At 34.5% G+C, this 23325-nt stretch overlaps 2 protein-coding genes across 3 annotated transcripts in view; both read right to left on the bottom strand.

Annotated features, from left to right (window-relative positions):
* Window positions 1-930: 930 nt before the first annotated feature.
* On the bottom strand, window positions 931-6529 carry mmachc (metabolism of cobalamin associated C). Of its 2 annotated transcripts, none has more exons than XM_051137917.1 (4): window positions 6409-6529; window positions 5949-6146; window positions 5669-5821; window positions 931-1933 (listed from the first exon to the last, which is right to left on the bottom strand). In XM_051137917.1, exons 1-4 carry the CDS (start codon window positions 6496-6498, stop codon window positions 1634-1636), a joined length of 741 nt encoding a protein of 246 aa, XP_050993874.1. In that variant the 5' UTR covers window positions 6499-6529; the 3' UTR covers window positions 931-1633. The 2 variants fall into 2 exon arrangements, with proteins under 2 accessions (XP_050993874.1, XP_050993875.1); XM_051137918.1 differs by having other exon boundaries at window positions 931-1930.
* Window positions 6530-15865: 9336 nt separating this feature from the next.
* cdk19 (cyclin-dependent kinase 19) overlaps window positions 15866-23325 on the bottom strand; it is a 44406-nt gene continuing 36946 nt past the window's right edge. Inside the window, exons 12-13 of the mRNA XM_051137915.1 lie at window positions 20928-21143; window positions 15866-17310 (exon numbers count right to left, since the gene is read on the bottom strand). Of these exons, the coding sequence (XP_050993872.1) occupies window positions 17197-17310; window positions 20928-21143 (330 nt within the window). The 3' untranslated portion in view covers window positions 15866-17196. The remainder of the gene's footprint in view (window positions 17311-20927; window positions 21144-23325) is intronic.

The following is a 23325-nucleotide window of genomic DNA, read 5'->3' as shown; positions in this document are numbered from 1 at the left end:
TAATGAGATAATTAGTGATTAATTAAGTGAGGACTGACCATTATTGAAGACACCTGATGTTAACAAGCAGAATCACCAAAGGAGAAAATCACATTTTATGTCACCATTATAGTGGTCAGTGTTTGCATTAGTTCCTTACCCTTACATTTGTAACTTTAGATTTTGTTTGGCTGCTGTTACTGAATTATAACAGCCAGACAAGCCAAGAGCACAAGGCATCAGGTGGTGATGGTTATGTTTTAACATAATCATTATTTGACCTGAATCATTAAACTCATTTAATCTCTGAGATATACTTCCTTTATTGGAAATATAACTCACAATAATAAGAATAAAAGAAATTACAAAGACAATTCAGCTCATAATTTATTCATGCTGCAATGCATGATGGGAGCCATGGATGAGTTCTGATTGGTTACAACATGCTTTTTTGATGGTCACCGTTGTTGTGATTCTCACGCTGATTCTTCATGTCTGTGTGTCTTAATTAAATATCTAAAAAAAACAACAACAAACAAACACGTTTGATCAAAGTAAGTTTTAAAAACATTTGTCTGATTATAGGTATTATATTGTTCACAGGGTTGAAGTAATCAGTAAAGATAACTTAACTCAATTCTACAGGTCACTACATGAAGGTTATGTCAAAACATAATCAAAGCCACATGATTGCCTTTTCTCTGGTTTGTCTGGCTGTTTTAACGCTGTTACATCAGCCAAACAAAAGCTAAAGTTAAAAATGTAAGTGTCGAGAGCCCAACTAATGCAAACACTGACCACTATAATGGTTTATTAAAAATTTAGATTTTCTCCTTTGGTGATTCTGCTTGTTAACATCAGGTGTCTTCAATAATGGTCAAACATCACTTAATTAATCACTTATTATCTTATTAACTTTAACTCTGCTTCAGTGTTACTTTTAACACAACAATTTTGAGCGTGGACTTATAAACTCCCAGGAGAGTTAATTTAACACTGGGCTTTTTGCTGTGTAAGCCGTCATGGGCAGGGCCTGAGCAGTATGACGTCATATTTGTCAGACAATCGAAACTGCTTGATAATTGAGACTGTTTAGATTTTCTAGGGATTCAAAAAAGGTAATGGATTTTTATCATTGTAGGGTGGTTGTGTACATACTCCTTAGACACATTTATATGCAAACACCATGTAAAAGTGAATTTTGCATCTGATGTCCTCTTTAAGAAAAAAAAAACATATGATTAAGTATCTATGTATTTTAAATACACAAAACTACAATCTCTCAAAGTGTTTTGTTACAAATTACATCTGATTATTTTCTGTCCAACCAATTCCAAAATTAATCATAAAAAAGACGAATGTCAAGACCCCTTGAATGCTGAAGGGTGTACTTTTCCATGATAAAATACTTGCTCCTAATTATCTTCATTTTATTCATTTAAAATTTATTAAAATTAAATATAAGTAGGTGAAATTACAGTAGTGACACCATTTCAAACATGTTCTCTGTACTGACTTATCAGTCCCAGTGATACCTGAGTAGAATGTGAGACATCATGTTCATGTTCACAATGTCTTAATACATTTTACGTCATTCAAAATAGGTCAGCAGTGTACATCTTTGTTTATGGAGCTCTGCTTCCCAGTGTCAGTGTCAGTCAGATATCCCCACTGTCTGAGCAGCTCCCCCCCGCTGTCCTGGAGGAGTCAGGAAATACTCTCTCTGTTTAGGACAGTAACTTTCATCTGCGGGAACAATGTCCCTGTAGCTCCAATCTTGCCAGTGGAAGTTAAAGCGCTCCAGCAGTTTGATCCTGTCCTCCTGTGAATGCACACAGTCTGGAGGATCTTTCTGCTGAAGTTCTTCTCCGATTTGCACATCTTTAAAGACCAGCAGGGCTCTTATAGCAAACCAGCCACCCAGCTTGGGGTGTATACAAACTCCAAACATCTTCTGTGCAGAAAAAGGAGAAAGACTTAAGGAAACAGGCATACAATTTAACATACTAACAATATCTTTACATTAGACATTAGAAAAGACTAGACTAAAACATGCAGTGTGTGGACTGGCAAGTTCAATACATAAGTTTGCATGATGTAAATACAGACCATATGCAGTATACATAGTGCAACATTGTGCAGGGATAAACAAAAGTTTCCTACACATTCTTCAGACTTAAAAGTCCATGACTTATTCATAGATTATTTTAGACCATATTACATTCTGACTATGTATGCTATTATGTTAGCAAATAACTCTTGGGATATTGTATCTAGGTACTGCAGCTCATAGAAATCAATGAACACCAAATCTAGACAAGTCTAATGGGTACATTTTATGAAAAATGCAATGCTAAAATACAGGATTTTATATAGTACTTGTGAAATATTTGGAAACATAAATTGTAAAAATATTCTTAATGAAGTCTCTTCTACTCACCAAGGCTACATTTATTTGATAAAAATAGAGTAAAAACTCTAAAAATATTAAATAGTACTACAAATTAAAATAACCATGTTCTACTTTAATATATTTTAAAATGTAATTTCCTGTGATGCAAAGCAGAAAAAGTCTGGATGTGTCACATGATCCTTCAGAAATCATTCTAATATGCTGATTTGCTCCTCAATTATTATTAGTGCTCACTTATTAAAAATGGTTCTTATTGGTAAATATTAAAAATGCTTCTTAATTTTTTGTGTCTTCTGAAGGATCATGTGAAGCATACATATTTTAAAATAATACTGTCACTGATTACATTTATTTAGAAAATATTATTTTCAAAATAATGGCAGGACATGCTATGCAGTACAATGTTTGTTATGCTATAGATCGACTGATAAAATCTTTTATTATTAGGCTTATTATCACTAGGCAGTATTCACCCATAAAAGTACCATTATTTGATATTTTTCAGCATTATATTCATTACATAGTACAGTCATCTGTAAATGCTTGTTTTCTTTCTGACAGGGCAGATCTCATGTTTACAATGATGAGAAGAAACATAAAACTCTTTATAACCTGCATATATTCACCACTGAGACACTGGTTTAATACTGTAATCGTTATTTTAATATTGCATGATAAAAATGCAGTCTGATTTAAATGATTGCACGCTCCCTTTATCTGTTGCTGGCTTGACTTGCAAAAAAGACTTGCTTACGGTAAAGACATACAGCTTTATGTAATGCAAATACGCATCTTGAAATTATCCAGTCATATTAAACACACTCCATTTGTCGTGAAAAACACTCGGTTTGTATGATAAATGTTGTTTAAGAAAACAGAATGGGGTGATTGTCTTGTAACACATATTATTCCATACTCTGTTCCATACTAACATGCTTATACAGACCTAGAAATAACTACAATCAAATTCCATACTGTGTAAGAAACCAACAAACCATGCAGAATATATATACAATGTGCAACACAATACCATATACAAACCCTGACACTGTCAGTGTGCACAGAATCTAGATCCAGGAAAACTGGGATATTTTTTTAGTACTACTAGTAGTTAGCATGTTTGAATGTGTTTAACTAATGAATTTATCATTTTGTTCTGCATGATTTCCACATACTAACCAGAACTTTCCCTAAAGCAAGTTTTATATACAAAATGGGATTTGCACATTAAAGTCCCCTGCAGTTTTTGTATGGTGAAATTTAGCAAATATTAAATATCACCCATTAGAAAGCTAAAAACAGCTGGAGGGCTGCGGACAGCAGCGAACACATCTCTACACAAGACTGCAATAATAAAGAGTCGGGCAAGTTGTTATTTTTATTTGAAGTATTAAAAATTTGCATTGAGTTTATTGTCTCCATTTCAAACTCTCCAAGGTTTCTGCAGGTTTTATGAAGATAATTTAAGATTGGTTTAAGCCAAGTAAAGAAAATTTTAAGTAATAAATTAAAGGGAACGTCAATACATTTGAAATGTCTAGGCAGAACACTAGATTTGTATTAGCAACTCTGTTTGAAAATATAACTTTCAATAGATCTCCATTAATGTTTAGTTCATTTTACAGAAAAGAGAAGGCTTAACACTTGAACTTGTACTGTCCCTTCTGATCACTCTAAAGAAAACCAATGCTGTTCATCAGTATGTTGTCTTATTTTGAAATGTCTAAGGATTCTTAAATCAAGACGCTTTTACTTAAGAAGCAAAATGACATCATATTAGGACGATTTTCAGATTTTATCACTTTATTTGAATTTAATCTTTTGCCATGATTTTATTTTGAGGAATCGCAATTTTAAATAGAGATAATACCAAATGTTATAATCAGATACGCTGACAATTTGTGACCCTGGACCACGAAACCAGTCTTAAGCCGCTGGGATATATTTGCAGCAATAGCCAAAAATACACTCTTTGGGTCAAAATGATTGATTTTTCTTTTGTCAAACATGCCAAACATCATTAGGATATTAAGTAAAGTTTTAGGATATTAAGTTAAGTTTTATTTTGTAAAATTCCTACTGTATATATATCAAATCTTAATTTTTGATTAGTAATATGCAATGTTAATAACATTATTTGGACAGCTTTAAAGGTGATTTTCTCAATATTTAGATTTTTTTTGCACACTCAGATTCAAGATATTCAAAAAGTTAACAAACCATACATCAATGGAAAGCTTATTTATTCAGCTTTCAGATGATGTATAAATCTAAATTTAAAAAAAATGTACCCTTATGTCTGGTTTTGTGGTCCAGGGTCACATATGCTAATGATAACAGTTAATGCCCTGACTAGTTAAACGTTAACGTTTTATATATATATATATATAAAGGATCAAGGATTGGTCAAATGTCCTGAAAATACTTCAAATAAGAAGTCTTGGTTTCTGAGAAACTATTTAAAATTAAGTGAGTTTATGCTTAAAGCAAGAACACACATGCTAATGGCCTCAGAAAAATCTACTTAATTCAATGTGAAAAAAAAAGTCATTTTATTTCATTGTCATTGTATTTAAGATCATTTTTTGGCTGTAGTTTGTAGAAGGGCAAACTGAGATTTATTCAAGTCCTGCAGAAACCCTGCTTTCAATCTGTTTTGTATCCACACAAACTGCCTAAGGGTGGCTAATCTAGGATGACCATATGTGCTCTTTTTCTCAGACACATCCTGGCCAGGATTTCTATATTGCCTAAAATATTCATGTTTTGGCTTTGTCTTCCTGTTTTCACACTTGCTGAAGTTAATGTTCGAAAAGTGGTTTGTCCAATAACACGAAGGCACTGTACATAATCAACCAATCGTGGCATGTGAGAAGCTGAGCTCTACAGAGAAAGCAATTACGAAAACAGGACAACTAAGTCAAAACCTGGACAGTTTAGACTATAAAGAAATCCTGGCCAGAACATGTCAGGGAAAAAGAGCACATATGGTCACCCTAGCTAATCATTTTTTTTAAACACTTGCAGAGTAATGATTTTAATTTATTGCATGCAGCAAAATGTGCTGATAAAAGTCCCCAAATGAAGACAATTCACAGACAATATTGTTACAGACAGGCAAAGCACTGAATAGACATTACCAGACATTGTAATACATTGTTTCAGCCCTAAAAATGTTGTTGTCTACCTACTCACAATTAAATATTTCAATCAACTGAGTTAATACCCAAAATGTAAGTAATGCCCAGATGAAAGTGCCTGTAGATGAGCACTGACCTTATCACCCCATGGTGGATTGTGGACATCTGACTTCCGGTAGTAATATGCTGCTCCTGATATGTGGGCGGCGGTCTGGGCAAGAAACTTAGGTTTTCTGCTGGGCAGCATCTCATAATCATAACTGACATCCACAGACTGATTTGGAAAACACTGAATAAAAGAGAGTGCGAGATTAAAACAAGACAATATTGGTTGGATAATGGAGTGATGCTCTACAAAAAAAAAAGGGTCATGCTAATATGTGAAAAATGTAGTAAAAATCTGCTTTGTAAAATACCAGGGAGACAGAAGATGAGATTGTGTGAGCAGTACACTGATCTATGGGGTCTCTGACAGCCTCACAGCACTGGCTCTGTAAGAAGGGTAGGAATGAGCGCTCGAACATGGCCGGTGTGCTCAGGACCACTACAGCCAGAGTGTCTGCTGGGTATGGCAGGTGATGAGCATGAGATACCACTGCATTGTACCAGCCAACCTACAACAAAACAATCACTGGGAGTTCAGTTGAACACTTTTAGAGCTTACATCCAGAGCTGTATACATAAGCAATCATTTATGTGCTCTGCTCTGTTTTTCCCAATTATTTGTAAGTGCACTGGTGATTTTGACGGTTTTTTGAATAGATGAACAGGACTATAGTTTCACGTGGATATATTTATCATGATAATAAAGACGTCGAATGCTTTCCTTATGAAGCATATTTGTTTTTATTATGTTAGTGGAGTCGTATATATTACCTTAAAAGGATAAATTTCAAAACCTTGCTGTTTTAACGACTCACGAAACGTCCCAATAAGATTCTCCATGCATTCACTGGAGATCGCCATATTGCTGCTTATTCTTGTGTTTTATGGCGCTTTTCCGCCACCCAGTGGACTGGAGTGTGGAGCGTCGCTCTCGGCACAGTCAAGATTGGTGTTGTTTACAACACTGATGATACTGGCAACGTGGCATGTGAAAACATGGTTTAAAGTGAGGAAAACAAATCCCACATTTATAAAAGTAAAATAATGACAAAAGTCTTTGAAATAAAAAAGTATTAACTGCGCTGATTTAAAATGCATTGCTTTAACAGAGCCTATATATTAGGCTATTAAAATTTCAACAACCTATTTTTATCTTCCAAACTTCACTTCCAAAATTTTCAGTATGATTATTAATACTCGACAATTTCCTGTCAATTTTAATTTGATCTGAAAATTGCTTTCTCAAATTTAGTGGTTTAAATTCGGCAGTATATTCAACACTGCATAAAGTACATGTTATGATTATCAGGGCCAGTATGAGACACACACTGATCTGTGTTTGCGTTTGGTTTAATTCAACAGGATCACGTAATTTAATTACAAAATATAACTGTAATCTGTTACAGTTACTGAGAAAAAGTGTGTAATTAAATTACAGTTGCTTAAGTAAATGTTAAGGATTACAAAAGGGTATTATGTTTGTGAATATTTTCACAAACATATAGATTTGATTGATTTATTTTCCAGATTGCATTGACTGCAGGTTATAGGACACATGCTTATTTGATAATTGTTTTATTTTCTATTGGGTTTTATGTATATACTTTTTTTTTTCTTCCAAGGCATTGTTAGATGCTAGAGTTTTCTGTCAGAGTTATACAAAGATTTGGCTACAAAAACAGTATCATAGCTATTAAACTACTTCTTGTTATCATTTTAAATCTTTTTAAATTAAATTTTTATAATCTTAATTCAAGTGAAGGATTTTGAAAGTCTGACAGCAATGAGTGTTCAGCATTCTTCCCAGTATACTGACATTTGTAATGACATCTGTTCTGAACATTACAATGATCATGACAACTTTCGTTCACTTTATAATAACTCACAGAGGCTGTGAGCCTTCGAAGGATGCATTCCAAGGTCCAGTTTTAGCTTCACTTCCTGTCTTCTGAGATACCTTTCCAGGTGTCAGCTGATCGATTTTTGAAGGCAGCATAGATGTATCCTTTGATATCCTTGTATCCTGTGCATTTCATTCCTTGACAAATGTGAAAATGTATGTTTTTGACCAACTTTTTCCACTTTTAATGTTATTTCTATCAATAAATTACTATTACAGTAATTAAGTATTCGCTTCAGTTTCACAAAGCTTGCTCTGTTTTGTTACGCTGGCTCAGAAGTCTGACTCAAATCAGTTTCATGATGTGCCTTTGTGTTTAAACGCTGCCTGCAAAGTCATTACCTGATAAAGCAGCGAGGCAACAAGTCAGCAGCCCAAGCTTTTGGATGCAGCCATTGGTTTTAGAGGCCTACAACAGTTCAGTAGCAATTCATTTTAGACACAATATTGGCTGGTGAAAATAGGTCCAAACAAAGATCACATCGGAACAGTCGCGAGATTTAGAGTAACACACACTGGTATTTCATTACTGAATGATTCAGTGTTTTTGAACAAATTGGTAAATAACATTTTTTTTTTCATTACTGAGAACATACAACACCAAAACCAGGGTTAATCAAAAAAAAAAAAAAAAAAAAAAAAATTCATAAAAAATGACATAGTGAGACAGTTCTGTGTCTGTGCTGGATATAACAACGATGGTAGAATTAATTCCAGGTAGAATTAAATTCCTTACAAAAAAAAAAATAAATAAATAAATAAATAAATAAATTATATATATATATATATATATATATATATATATATATATATATATATATATATATATACACGTATATATGTATATATATATATATATATATATATATATATATAATTTGTGTCAAAATTTACATCTTTATTAAAGTTGTAATGACCAACTAAAATATCTTTGAATAACAAAGAAAAACTGTAATGAACATACACAAAGATACAGAAATGCTTCCAGAATAAAACTGTATATTTGCATTCCCAGAGAAGATGATAAATAGATTCTTCTTCAGCAACACAAAAGAAACATAAAGAGTAAATTTCTGGGAACTTTTCTTTTTAAACAGAGCTTAACAGGGTGAAAAATCAGGGAGAATTTCTAAGATAGTGTACACCTTTTACCTTACTTGTAATTATATCCGGATGACAAAGTCCACACTTTCTTCTATGGAATATTAACAATGTATAGGGAGAGAAACAGTCTCACTTCATCTCAGTCGGAAATAGCTTCTGGTCCGACTAGGAGAGTTAAAAAACAAACAAACAAACAAACAAAATTCCCAGTCATAGTATTGACAAAGAAAACTGGAATCTTGTGGAGTCTTTAAGAAGAGATGTTGCCTCATAAGAAATGGTATCCATTACAATAGCAAACTCCTGTGGAGTGAACCTATTCCTCTTAATACCTTCTCTGTTTTGCCAAATTGCTGCTGAAATACTGAATAACATGTATAATCCTACTTCATTTTTTTAGCAACTCCTAACAATACAAATAATAAATATTAATATTAAAGCATCTGGAATTCTGTTAAAATTTGTTCTTTTATCTCTTTAAGCAAATCATTTTCCTGAGAGCTATCCATAAATGTTTATCAATAACACAAAAATTATTAGTAGTATTAAAACTAACTACCAGTTGAAGAAATGCCCTTAATTTCAATGTAATTCTGCAAGACCGAACCGGCAAATTGGTTTTCATTATCATTACACCAGCAGAATGCTCTGAACCATGAGCCACATCCAAACCTCACTGTGCCATTGGCTTTTGGAAACAAAGTGAGGGAAAAAAAATGGATTTAGCATACAGAAACAACACTTTACACTTTACATTATCATGTGGTCGGCTGGCATTGAGACTCAGTGTTTATAAAGACAGTAATTTACTTCATTTGTGAATGAATCATAAGTTTGAATGAATCATTTGAATGAGTGACTCAGTGACTCACTAATTAAGACAGTCACCATTAAGGCATCACACTTGCCGCCACCCACTCTTTAGTTGCATATGTAAAAGTACCATTGCATTTTTACCAACATTTCATATTTGTTTAAAAATGAACGTTAATTATACAGTAGTAAACACATCTAAATGCCACATCAGATACAGCTTCTGTTTGCTCTGCAGTGGATTTTGTTTATACTTATTCCATTTGATTGGAAACAGCCCTACAGTGTCTTATTATTCTAACTGAATTCATTGATCAAATTCAAGACATGAAAGATGACATTTATTAAGGTTATTATAAATGTGCTTCTTATAAAAGCAAAAAATGCCTGAGGCAGTATCACAAATATGTTTACTTAGGTACATAAGATCTGATAGCTGATAGAACATTTATGATAATATTGCTTCAAAATACAGGTGCATCTCAATAAATTAGAACGTTGTGGAAAAGTTCATTTATTTCAGTAATTCAACTCAAATTGTGAAACTGGTGTATTAAATAAATTCAGTGCACACAGACTGAAGTAGTTTAAGTCTTTGGTTCTTTTAATTGTGATGATTTTGACTCACATTCAGCAAAACCCACCAATTCACTACCTCATCAAATTAGAATATGGTGACATGCCAATCAGCTAATCAACTCAAAACACCTGCAAAGGTTTCCTGAGCCTTCAAAATGGTCTCTCAGTTTGGTTCACTAGGCTACACAATCATGGGGAAGACTGCAGATCTGACAGTTGTCCAGAATCATTGACACTCTTCACAAGGAGGGTAAGCCACAAACATTCATTGCCAAAGAAGCTGGCTGTTCACAGAGTGCTGTATCCAAGCATGTAAACAGAAAGTTGACTGGAAGGAAAAAGTGTGGAAGAAAAAGATGCACAACCAACCGAGAGAACCGCAGCCTTGAGAGGCTTGTCAAGCAAAATCGATTCAAGAATTTGGGTGAACTTCACAAGGAATGGACTGAGGCTGGGGTCAAGGCATCAAGAGCCACCACACACAGACGTGTCACGGAATTTGGCTACAGTTGTCGTATTCCTCTTGTTAAGCCACTCCTGAACCACAGACCACGTCAGAGGCGTCTTACCTGGGCTAAGGAGAAGAAGAAATGGACTGTTGCCCAGTGGTCCAAAGTCCTCTTTTCAGATGAGAGCAAGTTTTGTATTTCATTTGAAAACCAAGGTGCTAGAGTCTGGAGGAAGGGTGGAGAAGCGCATAGCTTGTTGCTTTAAGTCCAGTGTTAAGTTGTGGCTCAACAGGAGTTTTGTCTTTCTGAGTCTCTGAGCGCCACCTGAAGGAAGATTTAGTTTCTTGCTCCCTTAGCAAGCAGGGTCAAGTTAGAGCAGTGGCCTTTTAACACACTTCATTACAAATGTTATTATTATTTTTTTTTATGTGTTTGTAACTCTGTGTCAATTTTGTTAGATAAAAAGTAATGTGTCAAATATGAATTTACAGATCTAGCAATGCACTTTCTTCTCAGAAGTGGCCAACATTCCGAAATTACCAGCAGAGGAGACAGAGCTGGAAAGCTGGACAGGACCCTTGTAGACAACAAGTAGTGTGATGTGGTTGAGGGTCAGTGGCAGGTGTAGGCACTGGTTTTGGTCAAAGACGTTAATTACAACGTCCAAAATACTATAAAGTGCAATGTATTATGGAAAGTCTTATAGAGTAAAACATCATGGCACTCCCGAGTATGAACCTGTCTGTCTGCACACCTGAAATTGCACACAGCACCCGATATAATTGGGAGAAGTTCAATTAATAAACAGAAAACATACATGAAGCAAAATGATTTTTATTACAATATAGATTATAAAATAAATATATACATATTTTCTCATATAACAGTCATTTGTACAATGAAATAATTAATAAATAACTTTGAAAAAAAATTAGACGGTAAAATGTGTTGTGTGCCTTTTCGCACATACACATGCACGGAGTCATTGTGGGACAGACTCACAAATCTGAAAATGCTAAATGCTGTTATTAATGCAATAGTTAAAAAATGTTGATTTGTGCATGTGTGTAGTGTCACTACTATGAGTTGTCAACTAAGTTCATTATGTTGGCTAAAATTCCCACATAAGCAATTTAGTTGCTTCTATGAACCTCGACTCAAATCTCTTGTGCATTTACACTGACAGTAATATGTTTGCCCTCTGTCTCTGAACAAGAATACATGTGTAATGCAGCAGCTAATAGAGTGAAACTGCATCTAAGTAATTTAAGAGGAACATCTATATTGTAAAATATAATAGGTAAAAAAGCATGCAAAGGGAGCAAGAGTAGATGGGGAGGCATTGTAAAAAGGCAACAGGATAAATATTTGAAAAGTTAAAGGGTTCGGAGTGAAGGCGATAAACACGTTACATCAGAAGACAAACGTCCAGACATAGAGGTCTTTATCATGTAAATGTGTGTAAGTTTATGTAAGCGTATTCTCTTGTGTATTAATGTGTTATAAATGCCATATGTTTAGTGTCTAAACAGTATCGTTTAGACGCTAAACATATGGCATTTTTAACAATAAAAACAAAACATCAATAAAATATTCATAAGGAATACTTATTTACCACTAAATAATTTAGCAATAGCAGTGCAACATATAATAACATGGCAATCATTTCGAATGTTGTATAAACTCATTTTAAAAACATTCACTGAAGCCTTTTTCAGAAAGCATTATTATTGTAAGAAGAAGAATTAATGGGACAATGATATATGGCTTCTTCAAGTCCATCAGACCATGACTGTAAATCAACAAGCTGATTTCTATCTTATATACCAATCATAAATCAAAACACAAAACAACTGGTATCTAGTAATCAACACTGCTGCAAACTTGATAGAGGAGTTTAGTAAATTTTACTGATCCTAATAGTAATGCATTTTTACATCAATGTATATATGTATATAAATCAATATATTATGTACAGTGCAGTCTTTTATAGCAGGAAAGAATGAGATAATAACAATTCAAAGGATTTAAAGGACATATAGTGATGATGCTAATTTGTCATATACTCATATTTATATAACAAACTGAAGCCAAATATGTTTTTAAACATCTATCCAGAGGGACATAAGCATTGTTTAAAAGTAACACTTTTATACAGTGTTTCTTATATACAGATAATCTGTTATATACACACACACACACACACACACACACAATTTCATTTACAGTTCAATTATAATTTATAATAATAATGCAATACACTACACAAAAACATAAATACCTTCAGTGATTCCATAAAACAATTGTTTTAAAAATGTGAAGTCTGTTCTTGAGAAAAAGTTGCTTATAAATAAAGATTTTAAATCAGTTTAAACTGGTTTCAGCTGGTTCCCCAGCCTGGTCTGTTGGCTGGTTTTAGAGGAGTTTTGGGCACTTTTTAGCTGGCCAGACTGAGAAACACTAGCTTGTAATACCAGGAAATGAGACTAGGCTGGTAAAGCAGGTTTTTATAGCGTCCATGTACAGTATGAAAGTTTTTGTCCTATGCATAGTGGGAGCCAAACAGAGTGTAATTAGGTTGGGCAGATTTCCCAATGTATCCAGGACTGTCTCGGAGTTTTTAATGACAAAGAAAAGGTGTTTTGCTGTCACTTTAAATTCACTGTTGTCCACAGACAAGTTTCATAAAATATCTTGATAAAAGTGCTGGCTAAAATTAGTCAACAGTTATGTTTATTTTAGGACTGGAAAATAAAAGTTTTGAGTTTGCCTAATATATGTGTGTGTACTGTGTGTAATTATTATGAGATATATAAATACAAGCACATTCATGTATATATTTAAGAATTATTTACAAGTATATGCATTTATTATGCATTAATTTTTATAGAATTTATATTATAGATAAAAATATTTTGAACATAAATAACATATTTCTCTTAAATATATACATGAATGTGCTTGTATTTATATATACTTAATAATTACACACAGTACACACACATATATTAAGCAAACTCAAATTTATGTATTTTATTATGTATGCGATGAATCGCGATTAATCATTTGCCAGCCCTAGTTTATTTCTAAAGAAAGACATAATGATTATGTATTACATTGTTCTTTATCAGCTCTGGAAATTAGGAAAATTTATATTTTTTTTATGGATTTTTAGCATTCAACCTCACCCCATCCTTAACTTAACCAAATCTCACTAGTAACAGGAGGATACAATAATATTTTTTCCCCAAATAAATAATTTCCAAAATGCACTATAAATCTATTACAAATTCCTTGTGCTTGATTCTAAGTCATTTGAAGCTGTAGCTTTAAGTAAAATATGAAGGTTTTAATGGGTGGAAATTTTTCCTCCTTTGAACTTCAAAAAGAAATGATGCCCCAATCAGTCATGAGACTCATGAGGACCAATGGCATTTCCCATCAGAGCTGATGTAACTGTTCTTCAGGTGTTTATGTTTGAATGTGTGCGGGGTTAGTGTGCTACATGGGGATGATGATGAACCTCAGGGTTTTTTTTTTTTTTCTCATACAAAACAATTGTTTGGCCTTTTAAGATTTGTAATTTCTTAACTGTACTTTCAGCCTGTTTCTTGTTTTATATTAGTTTACATGGCAATATAGTGACAAATAGTTCGGTTTAGAACTAGGGTCTGGTTAAGTGCTTACATGCAGCTGAAATTACAGTGGCTGGTTAAATTAAAAATCCTATTTTATCATTCCCATGACCTTCTTATGATGCCAAAGCACTGCAAATTCACATGTAAATGTCACAATCTACAGAAACAAAATGTTTGTCATTATTTATTTTGTTATTTGCATTCTCAGTTGATTCTGCTCAAAATTGGGGGAAAACTGAATAAAACAGGAGAGAAGTTGAAACACTGTTAAACTAAAGATATTACAGCAAAATGATATGCACCAACTACATTGTACAACAGTTCCTCTTATTTCGATGAAATAAACAACATAATATGAAAAGAATGTTATTCCATCATTATTTCAGTCAATGGTGGCTGGTAACGTTCCACAAAAATCCACCCCCTGTGTATCCTAGTTTAAGACTTACAAACATCAGAAAATTCAATAAACCTGTACAGCAGTGTCCAAAAATCTGAGAACACTATTTAAAATGCTCATTTTTTAATAAAAAAATGTTGTCATATATTATATAATTAGCATAACAATTTACATTTAAAAAATAAGTACACAAATTTCTTCTGCCATGCAACAAGCTGCCCATGTGATCTGATTGAAAATGTTACAAAAAGAAAAGAAGAAGAAGAAGAAGAAAAAAAACAACAGACTTTTGTGACTGAAACAGACTAAAATGACAAATCTGGTTACATTTTATTATTGACACAGAGGGTGAAGAGTCTGAAATATTTATGCTTTGTATGTCACAAGCTAATGTTTAATCATAAATCTTTGTTTCTATAGTATTTTATAGTATATTATTATTCTATAGTATTATATAGTATATTATTTAGGCTTAAAAAGGATTGTGGTCTCAATTTTTTTGACCCAATTGTACACCTCCCTTTGATGTGTGAAGAAACCCAAAACAGGGGGTGGAAAAATAGTGAAATCACATTTGTTTTTGTTGATTGCTTTTACCAGAAATACAAAGTACATTACAGAAAACCAAGGAATGTTAAGAAGGGACAGAAGAGAAACCCAGGAGTATGATGGCAGTAACTGACCATTAGCTACACTTGTTCTGCAAACATTTTGGTTTAAATCAACTGTCAGTCTCAACAATTCATGCTGGGCGACTGCAATACACTTTCATGTAACATTATCCTTCAGTCTTTCAAACCGACTCACTTTTACAAAGCTTAATGCAAGAAATGTTGAAAGACTCTGTTTCAAGACTTCCCTAGAATCCCATTTGAGCTTGTATATTCCACCAAGTTGTCTGATTAGTTGCACAAAGCTTCAGTGTTTCAAACACGGCTCGGAAGGACCTGTAATACAGACAGCTGAAATCTCCAGCTGTGCCCGATGAGATATCCGACTTTTTGTCAGAGGAGCGAATCAGTTGTCCTTGTTTGATTCAGCGCCCTGAAAACACTCTCACTTCCAGTCCACAAACCAAGCTCAAATAACACAGAGAAATAACTGCACTTCAAAACAATAACCAACAATAAACAGATTATAAAAGCATATAAAACACAAAGAGGAGACCAGAAATAACAGTCACAGAAGCAGTTCAACTGCTAGCTGCCCCGGATAATCACACACATGCAAGTATATCCGTACACGCACACACGCACGCACACGCAGATTTAGGGATTTTAGTCCTGACCAAAATCCTAAAACATGTTCTTCTGCAAAAAAAGAGAAAGAGTAAACAATGTCCATGTTCTTTTATAGCTGATGTTATTTTTATTGGTTGTTATTGTAACTAACTCAAAAAAGGGATGAAAAGTGTATTGTGTGAGTGTATATTTTACAAAAAAAAAAAAAAAGTTCTCTTACACAACAAAAGAAAATGTGTGTATTAATGCAGTGGTGCACGATAGCTATGAGAAATGCTCTTTGTTCAGTCTTTAAAATATGCACACATATGTTACATAAATCCAGTCTCTGCTTGACTGTCCGTACATGCAGGCAGCTCCCTTTACTGGGAGAAAGAAGAGGAGAAAGATAAAAGGGGATTTCGGTTCCTATGTACAATTGCTTATATACCGTAGATGTCTCTGTTTGATTTGTTTCAGGGTTGTCATACAGGGGAAATCTCAGAAAGCCTTGAGATGATAAGCTAACATTCACGGGTGGTAAGGTAAAAAAAAATAAAATAACCGCAATAACTGCAATCTGTATTGCGGAAGTTTGGATCGTGTTACTGACTATGTATTCGTCTGGTGTCCCACTAGTCAATATTCAGTTGCAGGCGCATGAACGTATCAGTCCCGAAAGGACAGATACACCATCATACTCATTCACAAGGTGAAATTATTCCTTTACCAGCCACAAACGCGACTGGACATTGCACTGATCGCTAGGTTTCTATTTTTACGGCGCTACTGCCAGATCTCACTGGTTCACAATCCTTTTTCTCATGACTGTGCATCACATCATGCAGCAGTGAGGACAGACAAGATTACTTGTCACTTGAACACTGGAAGAGGGTGAGATTTGGAAGCTATGATTCCCCTGATGAAATGCACATTTTTTGGAGTCGGCCAGTGGGACACCAGCTTTATTAATGAACCACTGTAACAAGCCTCACGTCACTTCTATCATTAGTTCTGACCCAAATAGCATATGTCTGACTGTTTTGGTCTAACGGTGGTAAAATAACAACGAGTAAGCATTAAAGATGCTAAAAATTCAGCAGATCATTGGGTACGGTTGGTGCTGGACCTGGTGAATATATTTTATATTTAATATATTGAAACACTGTCGAGATATTGAGAAAAAATCCAAATTTGATTGACGGTTATGGCTCTGGTTCTTTAGAGGAGCTCTGATCGAAAGAAAGGGATTGAAAGTTGTGCTTTGGTTGGAGTAGCATCTGCTGAGGATTGTAGGATGGCAGGCAGCTTTACAAAATGAATAAACTTGGGTTTTATGTTTATATTGGGGCAATATTATGGGACAGACCCAGCAATTTATTTGAATGACAACACTGACTTGCCTCATTTTATGCTTGTGGTTAATATTTCTTTTAAGTGCTTATGTTTTTAAGTCTCAGTATCGATGAGACTGATGAGAGTGCTGAGATGAGGACGAGTATCCCATAGTGCTTTGCGACTGAGTGGAGCCTTGGACATTGCTCTGGTAACCAAGCCGCGAACTGGAGTGCTGGAATGAAGAAAAGGAGAAAGTTGAATTATTGAAATAATGAAGCATTTAGCATGATTTGACATGAAGTTTTTTGTAATACTTAGTTGAAAGCTAACTATTATGGGTCTCACTTATTTGTTGTCAGTGTTAGAGACAGTTAAAAGTAACTAATAAAAAGGTACTAATGTTACTTAGTTCAGTGTTTCCCAACCACTGTGCCGGGGAACACTAGTGTGTCGTGAAAAATGACCAATCTCTATTCAAAACTCATAACTCCACCCTGGTTCCATTCAGAATGAAGTGCCGTGGCACCCAATTGGAAGACAGACATCTACTTCTTTGTAATGCAAGGGTTAATCAAGAACTGATGTTTGAATAAGTACAGCATTTTCTTTACTCAAGAAACACTGTCTATAAAGGCTAATGTTTTTGTGTGTTTGAAGAGCAGAGAAGAGTCTTAATATTTGCCGTCTAGTAGCCAATATACTTTTGTACATTTTAAATATCCTGCACATAGAGGTTCATCTTATATATGTCATGAGATTTTGGTCAAACGTATTAAACAACAAGAAAAACCATATAGCAATAAACTTTATAACCTTTAAATTAATGAAACTGTAATGTGATTAATTTACTGCCTCAGATGCAACTGTTCTAACGACGGACAAAACACAGATTTCCATCATTCGCTCGTCAAAAACCCCTTTAACTCCATTTGAGCATGATTTTCAGAAAATGGCAAGTGCAATTGTCTGATCACATATAAATCTAAAATATCAACTCTGACTATGCATTGTTTAATCATTTGAAAAAAAAAATATATATATATTTTTGTGCTTTGGTGTGCTTTTTTATTTTTTACTTATCAAAACTGTGCCATGGCTGAAAAAAGGTTGGGAAACACTGACTCAGTTTATGGAAAGTAATACTTAAAGCACTTTTGTGTTACTTTTTATCACCTGGGCTAAGTGTGCTTATTTGTTTTTTGCTAACAAAAAAACCCAAAAGTTATATTTCTGGCAACTTTAATGGCCCTTTCACACCAAAAGTGACATTAATAAGCCTCAGGCTAAAAGAAGTGCCTCTGCACTAACTCACAATTTCTCTCAACATGGAGACAGGAAAGCTGTCAGTGAATAAATGGGAAAACAAAGTAACATGCGTTACATATTTGAAAACGTAACTCAGATATTTCATTGTAAATATTTGCAAAAACCCACCCTCCTTAGTTAGTGTTGCTATGTCTGACAAACAATGCCGCTCTCACACTACACGCAGTGAAAAATACACTGTGGAGCAAAGAGGAAACGGACAACATGCCAAAAGACAAGACAGAGCAGGTTACTTCTGGTATGAAACAAGGTTTCAGCTTTAAAATGTCGTTATTTTTTAAAGAAATTCAAACAATAAATACAGTTTTGTGGCTCTTTAATGTGTCGAGACAGATCAGTATTTTGCCTTTTTAGATCAATGACACGTGAACCGATCGCCTTTTATTCTTTAATTCTTCACTTAAAGCACAAAAAACATGAGTGAACATCAGAACATATTTTATTTTAACCACGGAAAGACGTCAATACACATACTTTTTTCAAGTTTAAGTCCACCGAAGTTAATCTACTCTCCTGTCTGATTTATTTGTCAGACAGAATGGCGGTTTTGGCTGTTTGTGAAGGGTCAGTTGGCACAGGCGGACTGCAGGTCAATATATCAAATTATGTTCACTGTTTTATTTCATTTACACATTTTATGTGTATCAAATGACTCTTATTTCTGGACGCACAGCAAGAGTTGGTCTATTGCAACGTGTCTGATTGTGCTTACAGATTTATGTTTGTGATTTTTTTCAAATATTTTACTTGATTACGCATCTTGATCTGATGGTTATTTTATTTGGCAATTGCAATGTTTTATTTATTAAAAAAAAACTGCATTCTAAAAATGCTGAATAGGCAGTGGTTTACCTCATTATCAGAAATAATATTATGAAGCATTCTTACAATTTAATTAAAGTTAACCCTAAAAATAAAATGGTATGAGCCTGTATCTGTTTCCATTTTTTTTTTTCTTGGATCAAATCATAATAAAAATCACAATCATGACGTGAATAAACTAAAATGGATGAGGAATATAAATGCCTTGTGCATCTCTGCAGCTCATTAAAACAGCTATAAATCAACAGAGTTTTAACAGCTCCATTAAATAGCCTACATCTGGAGCACTGTATTAAAATGAAAAGTAAAACACAAATTAAGTTACTTTTGTTTCTGGAAAATACAGTGGTATGGCTAAAGGTGGCATTGGTTCACTGCTGAAGACTATTGAAAAATGTCAGGTAGAGAATTGTGTGTTGGGTACAGAATTCATTCTCAATGTCGGGTATGAAATTCATCCCCAGTATGAATATCTATAATATCTAGACCCTAAATCCACTTATTTTTTCCTGCTTGCATTATGAAGGATTAGTACAGATTTAGACTTTCCAAGTTTTCAAAATTTTTACACCAAATGGTATCCTTGTACGTACCCATTATATTTGTATTAGCACTGGTTGGACACTAGGTTGTGCAAGGGCACATGTTCAGTGCTTTCAGCAGGGCGTCTGAGAGAGTAGTGTGTGTGGCTATTCTGTTTGTTAGGATACTGAACTGTTGTTGTAAGTTTTAATTATAATGTACCCCTTTAAACCTGTATTACCATATACCATGGCAAACTTAATCAGATGGTAGTAATCTCTGATTGCTATTTTGATGAAAGCAAAACCACATTTTATGAGGAAGCAATGCAATTCAGGTAATTCCAACTGGTTCACAAGGTCTTCTTGTAACAGTACAACATGTGGACTCTTAAAATAGTCTAAGCTATTTTAGGACATTTGTTTATTCGGATCTTTGCTGGAAAGAATTTTTAGTAGCTTTGCATGGGACTTAATGGGGAATGCAAAAATGTTGAAATGGACCATTTCAACTGCACCGAGTTACCATTTTGGTGAAAAGTAAAGCTTTTGCTAGGATAGCTTGAAGATGAAAATCTGATCATAACAAAGCTTGTGATATGAGGCTCACACTGTTCAAGTGTCTGTTAGGTGTCTGTTTCTAAGCATTCAGCTGCAAAATTCTAACACTGCATTGTTTCTCATGTGGCATGTTTGGCACTGCAACATGGAGTTTACCCTCTCTCAAAATACAGCTAATTTGCTGCTTATTAATAGTTAGTGTGTTAAAGGGTCCTAAAATATGCTCATGCATAATAAGGCATGTAGTATAAACAGGCTGACTGTCCCTTTAAGAATCCCAACACTGTTATTAAAGGCGTAGTTCACTTCCAGAACAAAAATTTACAGATAATGTACTCACAGTCCAAGATGTTCATGTCTTTCTTCTCATATAGTGGACTTCTATGGTGCCTGTGAGTTTGAACTTCCAAAATACAGTTTCAACACAGCTTCTAGTGCTCTAAACGATCCCAGCCAGAAAAATGGCTGATCGTTTTGCTAGATAGGACCCTTATTTTTTGTCTAGGATCGTTTAGAGCCCTTTGAAGCCGCATTTAAACTACATTCTGGAAGTTCAAACTCTTGAATGGAGAATTCAGATCTCTGCCCCTCAGCCCCCCCCTTGAGATGCTTCTCTTACCTGGTAGTCTGTTTGAAGAACACTGGTTCCTGAGGTGCGAGGTTTTTTGTTTGGTGGCCCCTGTTCCTGTCCATGCTGCATGGAGGGGCCCGTGTTGGCCCCTGCAGTGCCCGATGTGCCGTTTGTCTGCGCTGAGCTCTGCTGGGTTGGAGCCTGCTGTGTCTGTGTTTGTGTCTGCGTCTGTGCAGCCGTCTGCTGGTGCTGCTGCGTCTGATTCTAAAGACGACACAACAACATCACTGCGCTTTAAATGCTACCTCTGATTTTTTGGCCACTTTAAACAAGAAGAATACAGTGACAGAGCACACAAGTATTCATAGATAACAGCTTTATTTCACTGTGTACAATATACTGCTGAATATAATGGATTATGCAAAACTCAATTAAACTTCACTTTATATTCAGGTCTTGATAGAAAAACAAGTGCATCCTCTTTGTTGAAGAACTACCCGTCCATTTAGCTCTTTACCTTTAGTTACTGTCAAGTTTCACTATCAACGCTTGTCCTGTGCTAGTATATATGAAGAGAGAAAACTGGTTTTGTCTCAGGATCTCTTAAATAACATCAGGAATAACTACGTAATATATAGAGAGAGTCGATAAAAAGGTCTTGTGTGCCAGGAAAAAAACAAAACATGACAACAGGAATGTATGAAACAGAGGTCTTTAAAAAGAAAATATGCATGCTTCTGTCAACTAAAAAGAGACTTCCCATTTTATTTAGAATAATAATTAAATAAGTAAAAATAAAAGATTTGTTTATTTCTATAAATTAGCTTAAATGCATTATACATGACTGTGCAAAAAAAAAAAAAATCTAAATTCAAATGTTTCCTTTTCAAAAGTAAAAGTAAAAGTAAAAAAAAAAAATAATAATAATAATAAAAAAAATAAAATAAAAAAAAATACATTTTTGCTTGTATTGCACACCTGATGAAATGTTGACCAATTTTGGCATTTTTTATTTATTTATTTATTTTTTTTAAATCGGCATTGTCTGGTAAGTTCTTCTGTTTGGACAATTTGGATGTCACTTGTCTCTTGAAATTTACATGAACTTTTTTGAGCTTTCTTTCTTTCACATTGGGTGCACTAGGCCAGCAAAGAACGTAAGAGTTAATTTCATTGCATTTAACAAGCTTGTATAGACAACAATATAAATCTAAAGTTTTACCAATGATTACTTCAATATTTTGAGTTCTGCTAGCGTTTTAGAGAATACAGTATAGCCTGCATAAAAACACATGCTCTGTGCATGACAGTCTGTCCATGAGAAGAAAGAAAAGATTTCTTTATTTGTGAAATGCTCTATACTATAATTACAGAATCAAGAATAGGAAACTAAAGAATAAATCTGCACCTTTTACTGAAATACTTATTAGGGGCCAAGCACCAGAGGTGCGGTGGCACCTATTGTATCCGTTGGCGTTATTATTATTCCGCTTCTTCTTCTTCTTCTTCTTCTTCTTCCTCTTCCGCCGCAAGTCTATGGCAGCCCATAGAACCGCTTGCGGGAAAGTTGTATAATTTTGCACACTGATAGAGGACAGTCCCAACATTAACCATAGCAAGTTTGGAGTCTCTAACTCAAACTCTCTAGCGCCACCACCTGTCCAAACTTTCAATAATTTCATGCTAATAACTTTTGAACCGTAAGGCACAGAATCAAAATTCTTTTTTCCTCTGAATCCTTGGCTCATGCCGAGTCGAATGAAGTCCAAAATTCAAAAATTGTAAGGTTTAGTTTTTTTTCTATAAATTTTTATTTGTAAAACCTACTTTTTCGAACTCGTCCTAGACGGTTTGTCTGATTTTCACCAAAATTGGCTCAGATCATCTTCAGACCATGCTGGCAAAAAGTTATGGAATTCAAGTTGATTAGTCAAAACGTTTTCGAATGATGCGCGAATAAATTCTACGAAAAGCACGCAAAAATGGTTGTAAGGCTATATCTCCGCAACGGTTTGTCATATTGAGGCCAAACTTGGTGTGTTTTATAACAAGCATGACCTGAGATTACCTGCAGTGTTTCAGCACAGTGCCACCTAGTGGTCAGGAGATATGAAAAATGGGTCTTTTTGCTTATAACTTCTGAATAGTTGGGCCAAAAATCATGAAACCAGTCTCTTTAGATTCGGTGAATCATGCCGAGTCTAACCATATCCAATTTTCCCATGTCAGCCATTTTGGGTGTCGGCCATTTTTAATTTAGCTTTAAAATGCTGTATCTTGAGAACGGATTAGCGTATCGTTTCGACATTAATTACAAAAATGTTCGGCACCATGCCCGGAATGTACATAAAAATTTTGGGGCCAGCGCCACCTTGTGGTCAAAAGTTATAACGAAATTTCAAAAAATGCTAATAACTTTTGCGTACATTAGCCTATTGAAATGAAA

This window comes from Labeo rohita, chromosome 20, assembly GCF_022985175.1.
Source record: "Labeo rohita strain BAU-BD-2019 chromosome 20, IGBB_LRoh.1.0, whole genome shotgun sequence".
Lineage (NCBI taxonomy): Eukaryota > Metazoa > Chordata > Actinopteri > Cypriniformes > Cyprinidae > Labeo > Labeo rohita.
The sequence above is the reverse complement of the archived record's forward strand: the minus strand, read 5'-3'. Positions and strand labels throughout refer to the sequence as shown.